This window comes from Falco cherrug, chromosome 9 (genome assembly GCF_023634085.1).
Source record: "Falco cherrug isolate bFalChe1 chromosome 9, bFalChe1.pri, whole genome shotgun sequence".
NCBI classification, from domain to species: Eukaryota; Metazoa; Chordata; class Aves; order Falconiformes; family Falconidae; genus Falco; species Falco cherrug.
The window spans coordinates 7,935,631-7,955,158 of record NC_073705.1 but is presented as its reverse complement, the minus strand read 5'-3'; the positions used below and the strand labels follow the sequence as shown (position 1 = coordinate 7,955,158).

Here is a 19,528-nt window from a genome sequence, read left to right as displayed (position 1 = left end):
GACATTGTATTCAGCCCTTCGTAGGTGGAACAATGCCTGTTCTAGGACAAGAAGAGAAGCTACCGCCACATAATTTCAGCTTGTATTCAATTCTGAGAATTCCGTGAATTTTTTTTCTTAACATTAAGATATGCCAAATGTTGAGCAAATCTATTTCCATTTACTGTTCCCCGCTTTGAGTTATTTCTTCTGGGTTTGTAAATGCTTGTTCCAACCAGCATCTTTTGTAAGTAGGAGAAAACTGAGACGTGGTAAGTACATTAAAAGTTAGAAGTGCTTATTGGCAAAGTAAAATTAGACTTTCCTTAAGTGCCACGCTTCTCCAAGACAGCGTAAGAGGTTCTGTAGCATAAATAGGAACTATCATATTTTTGAGCTAAAACTGATTGGACAGAGATGTGTAGATTGTGACTCTGCTTATTTTGGCACTAAATTAATGTATTTCAGTTCTGCAAAGTAAGTTCCAGACAGCAGCTTTTTCTCTGACCCTCCTTCCAGACAGCCTCAAGAGTGCACTTTATCTTGTCTTTATCATATGTTCTTCAGTTTTCTCTGAAGTCATCACCAGTTACACTTTTACATTACTTTGCTGCATCTGATTTATCATATCCATCCCTTTGCAAGATGTTTTACCAGATGTCCTCTCTGAAGGGCATATCTATAGAAGAATTTTGCCTTGGATTAGGTTGTTTGTCATTTCATATTTGAGGCTGCCATGTAGTCAGGCTAATTTAGTAATTATATATGCATCTTTGAAGAATCCTTCTGTTCTGATAAGTCCTTGTGAAGCCCTGATGTCCACTTGAAAAAAGGCAAAGGGGCAAAACAGTGATATGTACATTGATGCTCTTTTATCTATCGGTGTTGGATATTCTCTGACATCCTTTTGACTGCAAAGAGAAGAAAAAGGCTACCGGTGTTGGGTGGTCCTGGTAGAATTGCTGAACCTCGCCAAAGGAAAATGCTATATTTCCTTAAATATGTGGCTTAAATTTTTTTTTTTGTCAGCTGACCTATGAAGAGTGGTACAAAATTAACAGGCTTCTAAGTTCCGAAGTATCGTAGTAACTAATCTTTAAGTTCTTTCTAGAAGTTGGTTAATACAAACCAGAAGATTTATATTTTACTGTATGGATGATTTCACTTAAAGGACTGGCTTGTGATGAGCTTCCTGTGAATTCCCTGTTCTGTTTTACATTGCTCTGGTAGTACAGGGTGACAGTTGGGTTTGGGTCAAGTTTTAAGGCATGTGATCAGGACAAGTTTTACATTTAAAAAATAATCATATCTAAGAAAGAGTTGAAAAATTGATTAACTTCAGCCAGCCTGGATCACATTTTCAAAGGGTAAATCTGCATGTCCACAGGGATTTTTCAAAAGGACCTAAGCAGATTAAATGCCCAAGTCCAACTGTTGGTTATATGATTTTAAAATAACTTGATTTTTCCTTCCTTAATGCCTATAGACTATTTCAGTGTCTTGTTTTATGCAGCTTCATCTTTTCTTTGTTTTTGATTTCTTATTGCCCCAAACTTGGAAAACTAGAGATGTTATGCAATAATCTGTGTCATAGCATGCAAGGCTATAAGACACATCCCTAACCACAAAATAATCAAGAAACACGGAATCTTTCCTTGCCTGTTTCACAATCAGTTGTCTCTGTTCACGCACAAGCAATAGCTGAAATTATTTGCAGAGCCTGGAGTAATTGCATTTACGGAATAGTATAAAGTCTCATGCTATATAAAAAAAGTATAGGATTCAGTAATGTTTAAAATTAGTTAGGTGCGTACTGTCAATGTGTAGCTTACTCATCCTGAAGCTCTGTCTTACGCGTCTGCTCTTCCACTGTGCTAAGGAAGTTCTTGGCTTATGGATGTTTTGACTTTGCTTATCAGCAAGCAAGCTGTTAATGAGTCATTCAAGTGAATGGGAAAACTTTTTTCTGCACAAGAAGTGCGGATTAAGATTTTTATGCAAAATTGTCATAACTAATTTCATTCTTTTGTTGCTTTCAAAAGTGGGTTGACTTTACCAGCCATGTAAGTTTAGCTTCCTTGATATTATTTTATTTTTTCTGATGATTTTTAATCCTTTGCAAAATAGCAATTGGAGCGTAGCACCCTCCGTTTTTCAGAGGGGAGGGATAACAACTAACAGTAGAACAGAATAACTTTGAAGAGCAAGAATTTAACTTTTTTTGCCTTTATTTAAACAGGTTACAGGGAAATAACTAGATGTTTTCAGTTCTACTGTTATTCTGAGTGGGGCAACCAGTTTTTCCAAAACCGTTTCTTCAGAGCCCATAGGTTAGCATGGGAAGAGTTTAATCGATAAACTCGTTCATGGATCTGATCAAGTGGCAGAGTTTGTAGATGCGGCTGATAACAAGGCAGTAGTGCTCCTCCCTTCTGCATGCTTCGGGAGAACTGGAAAGTAGTATGGGAGGAGGAATTAATGCACAGATGATACAGACTGTCACATAAACTGCTACACTGCGCATTTCAATGTGTCCAGGGGAACGGCTGAAGGATGTGACACATGCCCATGGGATGGGGCGGTGTGTCCTGGGAAACAAGGTCCCCGAAAGGAAGTTTTCACTGTTAATGGACATCAGCTCTTAACATGATACCAGGAACCCAGACAACCATATGCCAGCTTGCCGTGGCTCACATAAGTAGAGGGATCATACCCAGCAGAAAGGATGTTATTTTACCTCTGTGTTTGACCACCCTGGAGGAACTCCTGGAATGTACTGGCCAATTTCAGTGTCACCGGTGCATGAAATAAAGCGGAAGGATTCAGAACAAACCCCCCCTAAGAACAGTCTGAAGACTTTGATAAAACGTGTATCTGTTTAGTTTATCAGAGAGAGAGAGTGAGTGAGAAGGTGACATGCTGTGAATTCCTACACTGGACAAGGAATTTTGATAAGGTATCCTTTGACTCCTAGAGGGGTATAGCAATACGGTGGCAGGAGTTTGAGGCTGACAGACTTGGACTAAAAATTGAGTGCATCTTTTTAGGGGAAAAGTAATTTTCAAATCAACTTACATGGGGCTTTGGTTTGTTTCCTCTTATCCGTAACTTTCTGAGTTATGCTTGCATGCGTTTTTGAAGAATATGCAGATACCAAAGAGAAGTTAATTCAGGAAAGTCCTGTGGACCTTGGTAAAACGGAGCATAATCTGAGTCTGTGACAAAGAGCATGTGTGTTCATTCTGTTGTTTTGGTTTGTTTGGTAGATACGTTGATGATGTGATCAATCGAATTGACAGGATGTTCCCTGAAATGTCTATCCAGCTATCCCGGCCAAATGGAACCTCTGCGATGCTTCTGGTAAGTTGGATCCTTTAATCTGTTGAGATCGATTTCTTAACAGATTGAATTACTGTTTCTAAAATGCAGGTTATTAAAGATAAAGGGGCTCTTCCCCAGAAACATGCTGTTCTTCATTTGTCACAGCAATTTAGGATCTTTCTTGCTCTTAGGCAAATGAGTGATGAACAAAATTTCACCTTTAAATGAAAGATCTATTACTTTTTATTGTTAAATGTGATTGTAGAAATATGAGCGCAAACTCAGATGTTCACTGTGTTTTTCCACAGTCTTGGCAATGAGTGAGTCTTAATCATGATAATTAAAAAGGAAAAGAGTGGTAGGAGGCAGAAAAGGAGGAGGAAACCAATATGATTTAAATTTGTTCAAATTGTTCTTGGGTCAGTGAATTTCTGTTCTGTGATGAAGTCAAGAATTTGCCTTCAAAGTAAACGAACAGTAAAGGCTGGATTAGAGATAAACAAGTCCAATACATTTGACTTATTTCTGCCTGACCAAGCAAGATTTCATTCCAGAAGAACCTGTTGTTCACATCAATTTTCACAGGCAGCTGTTGTGCTTATAGCAAGAGAAGACGTTAAAGCTTTTACTTTTACGACGGCAACATGGAAGTGGAGTGTGTAGCGTGGCAGTTTTCCTCTAGGAGGGTGAAAGGCAGAAGTCACGTCTTTTGCCAAAGTTTAAATAAAACTCGAAATACACTGTATACCCAGGTCAAGAGCTGAGACCAGACAGATCAGTCTTTTCCATCTTGGTTTTCTCATAGCACTTCCTCTTATTTTTTCCTTTCTCACTTAGACTATTACAACAGGCTTGGGTGTAGTGTACACGTGTGTATATTTCTTGTTCCCAAGAAAATGGTAAAATTAATCTGAAAATCAGATATTTTGTCAAAACAAAATTGTTGAGTCAATATAAGTCAATGTTAATATTGGTGCTTAGATTTTTATATTGCTTTTAGAGTTTTTTGACTTTAAACTACTATTATGGTTAGATTTTTGTCTGTATTTTTCAAAGGTTCTGTTAATTTTAGTCAGTATAGCTGTGATTCTGTTTAGTTTTAATTAATCAACTCTCTAGCATCCCATTATTAACTTTCTTTGAACAGCCCCAAATTTGCAAGAGATTAACTGAGTCAGAGGTTAAAATAAACAGCTGGCATTAAAACGTAATCTGCAATTGTTGGATTCACCAAGTGGAACAATATATTCCAGAAAAGAATTGAGTTCATCAGTGCAGTCTTAAGAGGTTATAAGTCTCGGAAGCTTTTGCATTTCCTCTTAAGCTGACTTTATAACTGTTTTACTGTAGAAAAATGTCTGGTTTTATTTCCTTACTTTGAAACCCCTTCCCTACTCTCAGAGCCCCTCTTTGCATGTAGTAAGTACCTTCCGCTTCTAATGGCTTTTTGAGGTCAGAAAATAGATGATGCTTTTTGAGATTCAGGCACAGTTATGAAATTAGGTAAATTACCTTGGATGTAATGATAAGGAGTAAGGTGGGGTGGAAGGGTGGTCACTGTAGAAGAAGCCCCTTTTACAGCAGTAGTTGTTTAGTGAATTCCATGTTGTAGTTGCTCTAAATCAAGGACATTATTGTTGCTGCAAGATAGCATCCCTGTATTGAACCACTGGTATGCATATTTTCCTTGGATCAGAGATCAAAAAGATTGTTTTTAAAGTATTTTTGTATGTGATTGTGTGATTGGTTTATCATTTTTTCTTCTAGGCAGGTTTTCCCTCTTTCCCATCTGTCTCAGTTGATGTTGCCAATATGGCACTTTCCATCTGGCCCTGACTGCTACAAAAGCTTTTGCTGTTTTCAGCCACAAATCAGTCAGTGGAAGGTGCTGCAGGACAGGCAGTGTGAAGAGCACCTCCCCCAGAAGAAGGGAGGTTTCTTCAATACTTGTGATTTCTCACTCTGAACTTCACTCAAGTTAGATTTGGAGTTGCTCCCTGGCGGCAGCATGGTTTACCACAATACCAAAGGAGTTCAGATAATGCTTACTTTATTTAAAAATATTTCACAACCATACTGTGTGCCCAGAGTTAATTAACGGTATTATCTCAACCATTTTCATCCTTTCACTGTTCGTGTCATACTTGCCGTTGCTTATGAAGATCTTTTGACACAGAGGTCTGTCTGTTATATTAAAACCACTTTAAACTCAATCATTCCATTTACCAGAAAAAACATGTGTTTGTCTTCAAAGGCACTGGTAAGCACTACATATATTTTAAGAATGTGCAAATGATTGGAAGGAGATGGGGAAGAAGGGAAAAGGGGAGTGCCTGTGAGATTTTTTTTGAAGTTTCAGAATAGCTGGAGACTTTGCCAAACACAGCATCTTTAGGGCTAAAGACCTAATACAGAAAGTTTCAGCCCCAGACTCTACAATTTCATGTGCACATGGAAATCGGCATATGTCCTTAGCTGTAGAGGTGGGACTGTCATGGGCTCAGATTCATCCAGTGTTTCAAGAGGAATAATTAGGAGCTGTGTGAGCCTGCTGGTCAAAATTGTCTAGCAAGTAACCTTTGTGTTGAGCTGGGTTCTCCTTAACTGGGGTACAGCTCTCCCATTAGCTGAGAACTTTAAGGAAAAAGCAAAAGAAACTATTCCTGAGAGCATGAATGCTGTGTCTTGAAAGGTTGCTGCCTCCTGGTCCTTTGAGGTTGCTACTTCCTCCAGACAATAAGGAGGGGGGTTTATGCTTTAGATTTATACACAGCAATTGTACCTCATTAGTCTGGATTTATGCTACACAGACCAAACACATAAATAATTGATACCTTTCAGAGCTGTGTGAAATCCTCCACTGATTTTAAAAGCAGTTTATCATGGCATTTCAAGGTGCTGTTTAATCCCAATCTTCACTAGTGATTTTTCAATTAATCTTTTAATCGCACTATGCATGAAAAAGACTAAACATAGACTTATATCAGCTTTAATAACAGTGTTACGCAAAATTAATTTCCAGCAGCAGCAGAGGGAACTGCAGACTCCTTAAGGTTCTTGTGAGATTTTGTTGGTCAAATGCCAGGAATTGTAAATAACATAAACCTCATCTTGTATCTTAAGAAAACACAAACTGATTTTTAAATAATGAAAAATACCTAGATTTTTGCGCTTTTTTTGAATGATAGTTGCATTCCTAGAAATACATTATTTTTCCAATAAAATAATTTGATGGTGTGATTATTATGTGATTGTTTCACACACCTTGTTTCCATTATCAAAACTCAGAATATTTTTTTTCTGTGAAACAATTCCTGTGTACAATTCATTCATTTGTTAAGATCAGAAATGTTTTAGAGAACAGTAAACATTAGCCCCGGTTTTCCAGTTGGCAAATATGACTTCCTTAGGTCATGTACCTGGCTAGTCCTCATCAGGTGTATCAACTTACTCTCCTGTCTTCATCTGGGAGCTGCTTTGTCTTTAAAATTGTATCCCCAGTGTTTGTAAAGCTTTCTAAAAGCACTACTACAGAAGTAACAAACACCGGGTTAATATTCTTAAAGATAATGGAATAGTTTTCTGTAAATTGACCTGTTTGTTAGGCATAATTATATGTGTAACTTCCAGTTTGAAAAATGGAATTGTTTCTGCCAAACCAAAGCTCATGGCAGAAATCATTATTTCTTCTTTTCATGTTACTTTACAAATTTTTGATGATAAATTAATTTTATAAATTTGTACTGATGTCTAGATTTTTAACAGATCTCATATAAAAAAAATGAAACATGTTTTTATACAATTCTATTCATTTTCCATAAAATCAGACACATTGGCATTTGAACTTTCAAATCTTGTTCCAAGCATTCTAAACAGTCTGATTGTATGGAAGTGGGCTGTATTAATTGCAAATAGGCTAGACATCTGTTCACTAAAACTGAATAATTTCTTCTGTCTCATTTTTGTTTATCAGTGTTTTACATAAGATCATTATTATTTTCTGTTGGAAAAATGGATTCTGAAATTGATTATTTGCCCATTATGAAAGGCCACCAAACTGACTTCTGTGCAAGAGACCCTGATGTTAGAGAACTGGGAGGGGGAGAGCAGAATTTACTAAGTGATTTGGAATCGGTATCGATGTCTTGCTTGGTTGGAAACAATGCTGCTGTTTTCAAAACAATCTGTCTTCTCAAAACACTTAGCAGTGGAAGTGTTCCTCCTTACCAGGCTGGTGGTTCGTTGGGGAACTGGTGCCTGGTAGGCATTGGATAAAGGTAGGCAGGTTCGTGGTAGGGCTGTAGATCTGATGGTCATGTTTGGTGGCATAGCCACCTAATTTTAGGCACATAGGATGAATATTCATTTAGTGGTTTACTCCCTTGGAGATACTAGCTACGTTTTGGGGTGTTTAAGGATCTCTTGTGTGAGCTGGATCTTGAGGAATCACTTCTGCACTCACAGTGGGACGGTTGTGATTGCAGTTTTTCTCGAGGTGGAGAACCAGCATTTAAAAAGCATTAATCCAGCATTTGAGGTCCCATCTGTGGAGGCAGAATGTCTTGAATCAAGAAAGTATGTGAGCAGGGGATGGCAAGTAAATTTTAAATTATTCTGTGTTTGTGTAATATACAAATGAGGAAGATGAGGAAGAGTCTTTTGATGGGAAAGTGAGCGAGAAAAAGTAGAGAAAGAGCTGTGAGGAATGTCCTCAGCTTTGCCCCCTCCACAGGGTCACAGTGCCCCAGCGTTGCTGTCCAGTCCCAAAGGTTCACAGGTCTGTGTTGACATTCCCTTAAATTTATATTCTGCAAGATCAGCCATAATTTTCATCCCTGTAAAATTCCCAGTGTGTTATAATTTAAAATGGAAAAAAAGAGACAGAATCCATTTCATCATCTGTAGCAATGCTGGGCTACTGTCATCCTTCTGTAAGTGTGTCTGGCCACTGGCAAAATTTGTCTTTTTAACCTTTGAACGATATCCTGTGCCGGTTTGTCACCCTATTAAGACGATATGCCATGTTACCAAGGGAGAGGATCACCAGCTCATCCTTAATATGATGAAATCGTTTTAAGTCCTTCATTTATGTTGACTTTTTATCGTGCACTATTGCAATTAGGTTAGACTAATGAAAGGTAAATTCCATCCTTTAGATAAAAAAATAAATCCTTGTAAAGAATCTAATTAGTATGTTTGTTTATTTAGACTCTAATGGCTTAATTGCATCTTATCTTGCTATTTACAAATAGGCATCATTAAAGAATAATGAGCATGTGAGGCAAAGCGCAGCATTTGTACTAGCAGCAGATGAGACCTAGGAAAAAAAACCCCTACTAGTCAAAAGTAAAAAAAAACCAAACAGCCAGACTTGACAGAACCTTATTTTTCAATATATATATAAATATGATTTCCAGGCATTGTACTGATCAGTAAGATAGATACACAAGTGGGAGGACAAGCTTATGGCTGGCTGTATGGCGAGGAGCTGCATGGCCTTTTGCTGGCTGTATGTACAGCTTGGTTACATCTCTTCTTTCATGTCGCCTTATTATTTTTGAAGGTGTATAAAAAACCATGTACCAACTTGTACTCCTTTTTATACAAGCAGGGAGGTACCCACGTTAACGGAAAATAATGTTTTCTTTCTTCTAGCTCTGCATTGCAGAGCATCTGCAGCTCAAATCAGCAGCAAATTCCCTGGAATGCTGAGAGGAAATCTGCAGCTTTGGGAATTTTTTGAAAAGTGTTGGAGCATGGTGTTTTCAGCATACATTTTACTAATACCAAACTTTTAAATTAATTTTAAGAAAGAGTATTTCTGAATGTGTTTTTTAAATTGCTTATAAAAGGACTTTTCATGTGGTATTAGTTTCAACGAAGAGGCAAAATTAAAGGGGGGCGGGGGCGACTTCAAGCTATTTCCTCCAGGCAGAATTCTGGCATGGTAAATTAATTTTCATCCTTTTCATTTTGTCAACTCATTTTGGCCGTGATTCTGACTTATTTGGAGAGGTATTCTTTCTTTTCCAACCATAAGTGATGTTAAATGGGAACTTTTTCAGCATTCTTACAAGAAATTATCTAAGCCATTCTCAATGATTATTCTGTTTCCCCCCCCCCTCCCTTTCTTGGCATACGGTGTCTGTCATATGCTCTTTGAGAATTATCTTGGTGATAGACAAAATATTTTTAAAACTGGGATATTTTGAGAAGATTTTTATTTCATATATCTTTGTCAGAAAAGCTGCATAATATTGCAGATTTCAATCAGCTGCCTGTCCTACCTTCTTCTGGAGCTTGCCATTTTAGGAAGCAGGGGATTTATGAATAACTTCACTGTCTGAATTTAGTATACTTTAGTTAAAAGGGAGTTAGAAGTACATTGTTATTACACAGACCAAAACAGAAGCTACAGAAGTATTTAACTTGCAACTGTTTCATTTTCAGCTCACAGAACTGTGGGGCATGTTTTTTCATTCATATTAATTGAATTTTAAAGTGACCTTGTACATGTATTGATTTGAATTAAAATTTTCTACATCAAGGACGAGTTGGCATATATCCTTCAGGCAAAATACTAAAAAGCCAAGTGCTGTCTTAACAGGATATCGACAGAAGAAGTTGAAATTTAATAGGAGAAGTTGGCTTAGAAAGGAAATTGTTGCCTTTTTGTTACAATTGAAAGGTATCTTTTCTGTGTAATGGAAGAAGTTTGTTTCCATTGGTATTTGTGGGAATGCAGGGACATTTCAGTGGCCATTAAACAGGGACCATCTGGGTGACTCTTTACCTCTAGGAGAAGAGGCCTGCACTACTGGAGCTCAGAGTAGAATTATCAAATTACTTTTTTTACCAGAGCCATTAGCTTTTTATTACCTCCTTTCAGGTGATCTGTAGGGACACAGTCGTGTATGACTATAGGTGTAAATTATATTCCATAAGTAGATCTTTTCTGAACAGGGACTCCGGTTAGCCGAGTTGAGCCCGTATTGAAAGAAAATGGTTTGCTGGAAAATGTGATTTGTAAAATACAGTTGAGGTGACCAAAAGCATTAAGTCCTGAAAACAATTAAGGGGGGGGGGGGGGGAGTGCGGGGGGGGGGGGGGGGGAGGGTATCCTGTTTATTGAGTATAACACAGAATGTGCTTTACCCTGAAAATAGCTGTGGAGCATACTTTTGGCTTCCAAATCTAACAACATCTTCCAGTCTAGTGATAGGCTGTTGTTCATTCTTTGTACTACTAGCCTCATTCTTTCAACGCTGTTAAAATGATGAACTATAATTTCTCTGAGCTATGCTTAGTTACAAAAATCAACTGAAAGTCCTGATCTCTTTTTCCAGCCAGTGCAGTATCTACAGGAATCCCGTGTCAAAACAACAGTGGCACAAAAGTTTTCTGCTTCAGTGCAAGAGCACTGTAAGAGCTAATCCCAACAACCTGGCCAAAGCTGCTATGCGTTCTGTATTTGTATTACCATGGTGCCTGTGTGCCCCTGCTCCCAGAGAGGACCCCTTTGCACTAACCGGTGTGTAAGCTGAGATTGGAACCATAGTGCCTTCCTCGGGGAGCTTGTGGTTTAAGACACCCCTCTCAGGACAGGTTTACACAGCTCCTTACGTGTGGGAGACAGCAGAACCCTGCTTTTTTGGCATTCAAGCGAAGTGGGTGGTCGAGGCTGCTGTTCTGGACCAGTCTGCAGAATATGACCTTTCGGTGCTGTGTGATGGGTGATAGCTGGGCTCTGAGCTGTGACAGGTTCTGGAAGTGTGGAGTGAATCATGGGAAGGGTATGAAAACAGATGACCTGGGAAGAGGCAATGAGCAAATGCAGAAGCATTTTTGGAAGATTTGTACTGGTAAATCTTGTGGGAAGGTTTGAGGCCAGCAATAAGTATACGCAAGCACACTGGAGTGCCAAACATGGGATTTTTTCAGCTTGTTACATTCTACTGTTCACTCTGAGGATTTTCAGGCATGTCCCACACAGGGTTCAGATCAACTTAATCCAATTTATTTTTTTCTACCTGGCAGCAATGTGAGATACCATGCATGCAGTACATAAGGGAGGGGGAAAGAAGTGAGCATCAACTAAAATGTGTGAAGGCAGTGGAGCTAGAAAATATTATACGTAAAGCTGGGTCTGGGTGTTTGTAGGGCAGCCTTTTTGCTCTTCCATTAAGAAGACTTGTTGTTTAAAATTTCTTCTTTTCCTCATTTTAATTTTACTGTGTATGGTTGATGACTGACATGAAGTCATAAGACTCAGTTCTCCCAGTAGACCTATGTCCTAGCAAATTGCCGGTCTTACTAAGGTAGAAAAATAAAAACCTGTTAACTCTAAATGTGCTGACAACTTTTTTTCAAAGTGACTCCATTTCCTCATCTTAGCAGTTATGACAAAACTGTCTTTCTGATTCCAGTGGATGATCAGCATCATAAATGGGGCACCTCTGGCTTGTGACTTTGTATTTTTAACTTGGTTGATACGGTAAAAGGTGCTGAAATGACTGCCAGTTTCCTTTAATTGCAGATCAATTAGATCTTATTACAGAGTATCCTAGCAAGATACTACATGTAGACCCAAATCCACAGCTCCGGATATTGTAATATGGTGTTCCACACATGTTCAGAACCCCCTAATCTATTGTAAGAAGGTAGGAATCGGAAAAAGCCAGTCATGGTATGTGCATGGCTCAGGCCTCGGTAGAAGTTACCCCCCTTCAGCCTGGAACATTTTTCTTCAAAAATTTTTTCTGAACGTTTTCTTTTGTGTTCTTGCCTAGCAGCCTCTCTTTTTCAAGTCTTATCATTGACTCGGGTTTTTTTCCCTTCTCATTTCCCTGTCCTCTCTCATGCTGTCAACTTGTTCTTCCCTGTCATGTAGACCCTTCTCTCCTGCTTTCTCCGTGTCCCATGCCGAAGAGTTGTCATCAGTTCTTTCTAGGATTTGTGATTCTACCCTGCCTATACAGTGATTATAATAAGCAATATTTATGGTAGTTTGGGTAACTGTTCTGCAAAGTTCTATATCATCACCCCATTCCTACCACCATTTGCCCTCCTAACCCTCCTCCAGCATGATGGTCCCTGCATCAGCTTTGAGATGGAGTCTTTGTGCTAGATTTTGTCTTCCTCCTTGGTGGGGAGAAGCATCTTGGCACTTCAGACTTGACCTGCCCTTTAGTCTCTTAGTCAGCATCAGGCTGAGGTTACTCGTGTTGCAACAAGGTGGTAGGTAGGAGTCATTAGCAGAGGTTAAAAAGGAAAAAGTGGTAACAAATCTATAAAGATGCATGTTGACTGATTTCCTTGGGCATGGATTTGTCTGCTGAGGTTAGCAGTGAAAACACAATTGTTCTAGTGTGTGTTAATCCATACTGAATGAAATAGTGGAACACAGTAGAAAATGAGCCGCTGCTCGTTGGGGAATGTTAAAATGACCTAACTGTTTCTTTTTTATCTCAGTTTTATGCTTTTATGGGTGAAGAAAAACTCTGTAATAATCTCTGTATAACAAAACACAAAGAATTATTGTTAGACATCTTAACAATATTGGAGTGCAAGTTCATCTTTGAAATGTAAATTGATTTTTAGATTAAAATGCCTTCATTATTGCATTTTGGTCAATAATACAGTTTAGGCTTATTCCGGTTGTTATGCTCATGACTTACCCTATATATTTTTCATGATACTAGTTTTATTCTTTACACTTTACCACTTTCACAAAAGAAAATGAAACCTTTGAAAGTGTAACATTTTTACTTTTTAGCTATACTTCCCTTCTAAATTTTTTGTTGGACCTAAAATATTTTCCATTAAACTCATGGCATGCTTTTAAAAGCCAGCATGAAAAGAGTGATTTTTCTTTCAAATTATTTTTCTCTAAGTGGCCTTGTATTGGAGAGTATCAAATACATCGAAAATAATCACATTCGCTCATTGTTTTTGACAAGTTATTGAGTTGTGGTGTTAATAAAATTGAGAGAGTTGCTTGGCAGTGTCATGTCTACACAAGGGAATGCTGTGAATTCATACATTTTCAGTTGCAAATGAACGTTTGTTTGTTTTGCACTTTATGGTTTTATCTCTTCCTCATAACACATACTGGTTTTAGATCTTTTATTTTGGTCTGTCTATAAAATATTGAAAACTGAAATTGCATCAGCTTAAGCTGTTAACTTCATGGTCTTATGAATTCAGACACCACCAACTCTCCTTCAGCTTGTTTTTGTCCTTCTCCTGTTCTTCACAGGTTACCTTAGGAAAAGTGTTAAAAGTGATAGTGGTGATGCGGAGCCTCTTCATTGACCGGACAATTGTAAAAGGCTACAGTGAGAATGTCTATACTGAAGATGGCAAGGTAGGTTAGTGTATATCCAGCAACCTTAAATTTTATTTTTATCTGGTATTTAAAGGACAGAGAACTCCAGGAATCCCATCACAAGTAAGCTAGAAACATAAAACTGTCAAAAGACTCTGTGGATCTTTTGCAGAATGCTCTGGTTTACATTTATCATACTTTGCCTGGATTTTTCATACCCAAATGTCTGACTTCTTTCTAAGCTTTGAAGCCCTTGCTTGAATTTCTAATTTATCACCTTAGACACCAGTTGCCTTGTTAGTAGTATCTGCTGAGAAAACATTTTTTCAGTGTACCAGTGCATCAGTAGCCCAAGGTTCAGATTTCTCTTTTTTGAGAGCCATTGGGAAATCTTGGGCTAGTTTTGTGCTCAACTTGATAAACGCAACGGTGAGACTCTTGGTAGGTAGTCCTCAATAATTTGCTTGTCCGTAATAGCACACCTTGAGCAGCGGCTATTCAAGCCAGTGTTACCTGTTTCCACAAGCCATTTGTTTAATGAACAATTCACCCTGCTTGAACCTTCCAGTTTCTTCTGCCTGCACAGGCTCCATATGGCTCTCTTTAGCACATCAGGAGATGGTGACGGGACCTGATGGCCTTCAGCTCAGCTTCTTTCCCTTTTCAGGGTGGAATTGTCTCTCTTACCGAGACATCCGCCAGAACTCTCCTTTGCCAGTAACAGTACTAAATACTTCCATGTTTCACATTTTCTCTCTGGAGCTTTCTCTTCTGATTATGAAGCCTATTAAAATAAAAAGTTCATTATATCAGGATGCGTACTTGGCACCCATAGGCCATGTTATAATGAGGTGAGACTTCTTTTCCTTTCAGAAGTGGTAACTGTAGTTTAGCGCACAGAAGCACGTTGTGTGCTGACCCAGAGTTCAGCGGCTCTGAGCTTGAACCTCTGTTCTCTAGAAAGGGCCAGGAGCTGATGTGCTGAAGTAAATAGCACAGCTGTATTTCCCAGGTGAGAAGTTCTCACTCGAAGGGCGGGGGATTGGCCTAAGAAGTAGTAAAATAGAAATTGCCTGATTTTTTTTGCATTATTCAAATATGCAGGTTTAAATACTGCTTTGCCGCAGAAGCAGCTGCACTATACTCCCTGTCTATTAGCATATAAATACAGACTTGGAGCACCAGCCCCTCTTCACCCCAAGTTCTGATGGGAAGTGAAATGATAGTCTGCCTAAAGAGCTCTGGCGGTGCTTGATGGATTCCTGTGTCACACTTAATTTGGGTGTGCTCCTTTCCTCTGATGAATCCAGTTTCCTTTGAAGCTCCCTTGAAATACAAGAATGCTATATGTGCTGAAAAGCATAAGTAAAAGAGTTCCTTTCTGAAACTCGGCATCTGGCGTTGGGCTTCTGTTTAGCTCAAGGTTGACTCTCTGGAGAGCCGTGAACCGTGTCTCTGCCATAGTTTGCTGCGAGGGGGAGAGCAGGACTCACCGAGGCCAGCTTTGGGCACAGGGTACTAACCTTTGTCTGCTGTCAGTGGGGAGCAGTTCAGCTTCTCCCAAGCATCGGTGCTAACACCTGGCTTATTTTCTTGCTTTAAGCCAGTCTGTAGGGGAGTCTGTTTTCTCCCGATTTAGCTTTCCGTGTCCAAAGCCAGGCTATGTGACTGCTCCCACGAGACTGTGTGAACCTGTGACCTTTACGTGGCAGTTTGCTGTTCCATTGGGCCATCCCAGGGCTTTTGCAGACCTGAAGGTCTGCATTTTTAGAATAAATAGGAGCATTTCATTTGTCTTAAGTAGAATTGGACTTGCAGCCACTCTAAATCATGAGTAAATTTGGCTTGGAAGCTTGAATAAATGCGTAGCTTGCTAGTTTTGCCAACTGGAGCACATATTGACAAACAGTAAGCTCCCTCTTTTTCACTAATTAACTACACTGGTAATTGGAGAACAAGAATAAGATTGTGCTCTTGCAATGATTCGCTTTCCTTATTGTGCCTGCTGGGAATGAGCGATTACAGTCAATTGCAAACATAGTCCATTCCAATTCCTTCCCTGTCACAACAGATGCTGTTGGGGAAGTACTCCAGTAAGGTTTCACCGTACTATTCCGGTTTCTCGGTTTCTAGCATGATAGAGGGAAGAATGCACCAGCAGTCAGAAGAGACACAGAAGAGTAGGAGAAAGATCAGCAAGTATGATCGTTATTAAATAACAAACATACAGAGAACCCTCAGGATCCACAGTAGGAGGTGATCGTTTTTCCAGAGAGCAGTTTACACAGTAACTGCTGATTTGGGGGTTAGGTTATGTATTCCTAGGAAGCATTTAATATTTGTAAATAGCAGCGGTAAGATTAACTAGGTGATATCGTACAATATGGCATCTTTTGTCTTTTCTGTAAGCAATGTTGGAGAAGGGACACTGGCTAAGTCGTCGTGCTTTTTTACACTCTAAATAGCTGAACGAGGGTCTGTCGAGTCATCCTCCTAAGTGCACGAGTCAAAGTCCTTTAAGTAACAAAAGTGAAATTCAGTGGGGGCTGCCCTCCAAGTAGAGCGGGGTTTGGGGCAACTAAATATATTCAGCAGTATTCACCAAAAGAAGGAATGGCTATCGTCGGGAGACTGGATGATCACACAGACAGTAAGTGAAAAATGGCCCGTGCACAGAGGAGGCCAGTGATTTTGCTTGTAGGTCAGGGGAGCAGTCATTGATCTCTGAAAGTGCAACTGTTTTAACAAATTTTGCGTTACTGGGAAGAAAAAAGGAAGAGATGAGTGCAAGCAGCACAGGTGTTGATGGTCTTCTGGTCCATTAACGTCGGGCAATTCTAGAAAAAAACAAATATGGGTGTTTCTCATAGTTATGGAACTGTGCATGGTAGCACACTAGCAGTTACAGAGGAGAGCTGACAGTGCAGTGTCCGGGTTGCTTTAGCTTGATGTGTGTTTGTACGTTGTGCTGTGTAGGTTGACAGGTGCTTCTGTGAAAACTTCACGTGGTTTCTGCTGTACTGAAGTCTGGTTAAATTGGGTATTCCCTCTCACGGATTTAAATACTTCCAAAATTAAGGTGAAAAAAATAGAAGTCTTGCAGTGAGTAAACTAAGACACTATGTTTTGGGGGGTTATTTTCAGGCTTTGCCTGTACAAAGAATCATTGCATTTCTTAAGTGCTTCATGCACTTCTCTCGTGAATTATTCACAAACGCTGCAGAATATGTCTTTGCCAAATTGCCAGCTGCATAACTTGGACATTTTTGGTGACACTTTGCAAAAACAATAGGTGAGATCTGGCAGCCTGTGGTGGGTTCTGTACACTGATCCCTCTGCAGTTTCTCTTGCTTGCCGTACTAACCCATTGTGTCTACCACATACTGATGCATTTTAATTAGCCTCGTGGTTTTAGTGATGGCACTGTGCCACCCTTAATTTCAAACTTTGACACACTCATTGTGCATTGAAATTTAACCGTGGATAGTAATTAATTACTAGTGTTGTCCTGATTCCTGAATAAATGAAGCTATGCAGCTCACCCTTGCAGGGCAGGTGTATTGTCAGCTGAGCCATTAGTAGCCCTAGTCTGCCAATAAAAACAAAAACATATTGGGATTTTTCTGGCATAACAACACCGTGCCTTGCATTGGATGCGGAGACCAAGAACCACCTTGACAGGGCATATTTAGAGTGGGTACTTAGCATTGCTGCCTAGCCAAATTCCTATTTTTGCATCTGTTAGACTTAACTAAAGCAACATAAGTGTCTCTGTTGAATTATCGTGTTAAGGAACTTGGGTTATGTTAATGCTATGGCTTCATTAATTACCCCATATCAATAAGAAAAGGCAGCTTTTAGCCTCCTAGCGTAAGAGAGGAAAAGAAATAGTGGTATCAAAGGAAAGCTTCAAAGACAGGCAGAGCTGTCTCTCGGGTAATTTCTGATCCCTGCATTCTTTCCACTTCAAAGCTGGATGTGTGTGTGTTTGGGTGAAGGGGGGGTTGAATCCGATTTCTCTAATAAGTGTTGGCACCGGACCTGTTTGATATTAGATGCAGGGAACATTCTGATTTGTTATCGCCTTTGAAATCGTTCAGACGACCTTCAGAAAATGGCCTCTTGTTACTTATGCTGGGGGTGGGTGGGGAGAGTGGGGCACTGGGAAAAAAAGCCCCAGTTTAATTCTCATGCAGAGGATGCCCTGAAAGTGTGCTTTCAGCAGTTTTTTAGTTACAAATGTGTGTCTTGATTGAAAGTGAAAAGTTGAAGAATAATAGACCTATAACGATACATTCTTTAATCTGCCTCTGCCTTAATCCTCAGTTTCAGGGGAAAGGTGGGCAGTCATTTAGGATGTATGCATGTGGTTGGGGGGTGGGGTAGTACCTTTTTCTTTTTTCTTTTTCTTTTTTTTTAAGTTGGAAAACATCATGTCTGTAAGACAGACATTCATTACTTTTCAGCATTTCAATCTTCATGCCAGCTAATGAAAATTCAGAACCTGTTGGATTTATCTTAATGCACCATCTGAAGTGGACTTTTTTTTTTGAGTTTAACTGGAGAGGATCACATACTTCGTTTGATCACTAGAGATTAGCAAAACCATATATATTCTCCAATTATAGCAACTCTGTCTGCAGTCCAAAGAAAGCCTTAAATTAGATGAAAACAGTTTTTTAAAAATGTGCATTGATTTTTTTTTGTTTTGAAATGTAGACTTTTCTAATATGGCGATGCTTCCTTCCTGCCAGGGAAGTTGTTACGGTGTAATTCAGGTGTTTATTCCAGTGTAAATGAAGCTCAGGTCCAAGTCCAGGCTGAACCGCTGCTTGTGGACTCACGTGTGAGTGGTGTTGGTGTTCACACTGGCTGTGAGGGTGGGACCAAGAGGCTGTAGTTGTGGAAGGTTTGTAGGTACATGCCTCAGGGTGCTTCTGTCTTCATCTAACCTGGAAAAGGCACTGAGACATCAGCTGCATTTTGTCTTACGGCAAGGGCAGAGGTACTAAGCCATGAAACATCTGTCCCAAAGTGGTTTTTGAAGTCTTTAACATTGCCTCCTGTCTAGACTGTGAGGATCGGGGATTCGAGGGTCACTTCTGTACCAGTATTTAGAATTGGGCTGCTTAACAGTGTTACTCTTAAAAGAACGGGAACTAGAAGTTCAGTGTTCTGAGCATTTCTAGCAATGTGAATTAATTACTGGGGTTCAGCATCCTTCCCCCTTTCCTTCTTCAGCCACCTCTAATCTGTTTTACTCGCTTCATATGACTTCTTCATGTCAGACTCTTTCTGTGCCTTTTAAAAGACTTGTAATTTCAGCTAGGACTTATGGGCACATAAGACAAAATGAAAATAATCAGTTGTACCTTACAGTAAAAGACATAATCCCCCCACTGTGAGAAAACGTGTCCAGCCATGTTACCAAGCACTAGAGGAGCTATACCTGCTTCATAAATTCACTCCAAAGAAATTATTTTCTTCTGTCTAGACTAATATTCCTGAGGCTAATGCTGTATCGAGCACCTTTCCTATGACTAGTTTTGTGCATATGAAATGGTTGAGTACACTGGGATCTGCAGGGGAAAAAAAAGTGATTTGCAAGTCTGGGATTGATGGAAGTTCCTCGTTTTGCCTGCTGCTTTTCCTTGACAGAGTACAAGATATTCCACAGGGCTGGGCTAAAAGAGCATTAGCACGTCAGTTGAAATTGTTTAACATGTGAGCCATTTGGTTGTTTGATAAGGACAGCCTTACCTTCTGGTTTCTGGGGCTAATAAAACTTATTTGAATTTTGTTCTTTTAGTTTATGAGCACATATTTAAGTCGTGGATTTGTGCAGTTCTCTACAACCTTAAACTTCTTTTAGTGTGATTTTTGTCTGCAAATGTAAATGTA

The 19,528-nt window shown here is 39.4% G+C and overlaps 1 protein-coding gene across 1 annotated transcript in view; it reads left to right on the top strand.

Moving 5' to 3' along the window:
• Positions 1–19,528, top strand: part of MED27 (mediator complex subunit 27) — a 94,091-nt gene that overhangs the window by 62,127 nt on the left and 12,436 nt on the right. The window contains exons 4-5 of the mRNA XM_055720715.1: positions 3,246–3,339; positions 13,559–13,666. Coding sequence (XP_055576690.1) covers positions 3,246–3,339; positions 13,559–13,666 — 202 coding nt within the window. The remainder of the gene's footprint in view (positions 1–3,245; positions 3,340–13,558; positions 13,667–19,528) is intronic.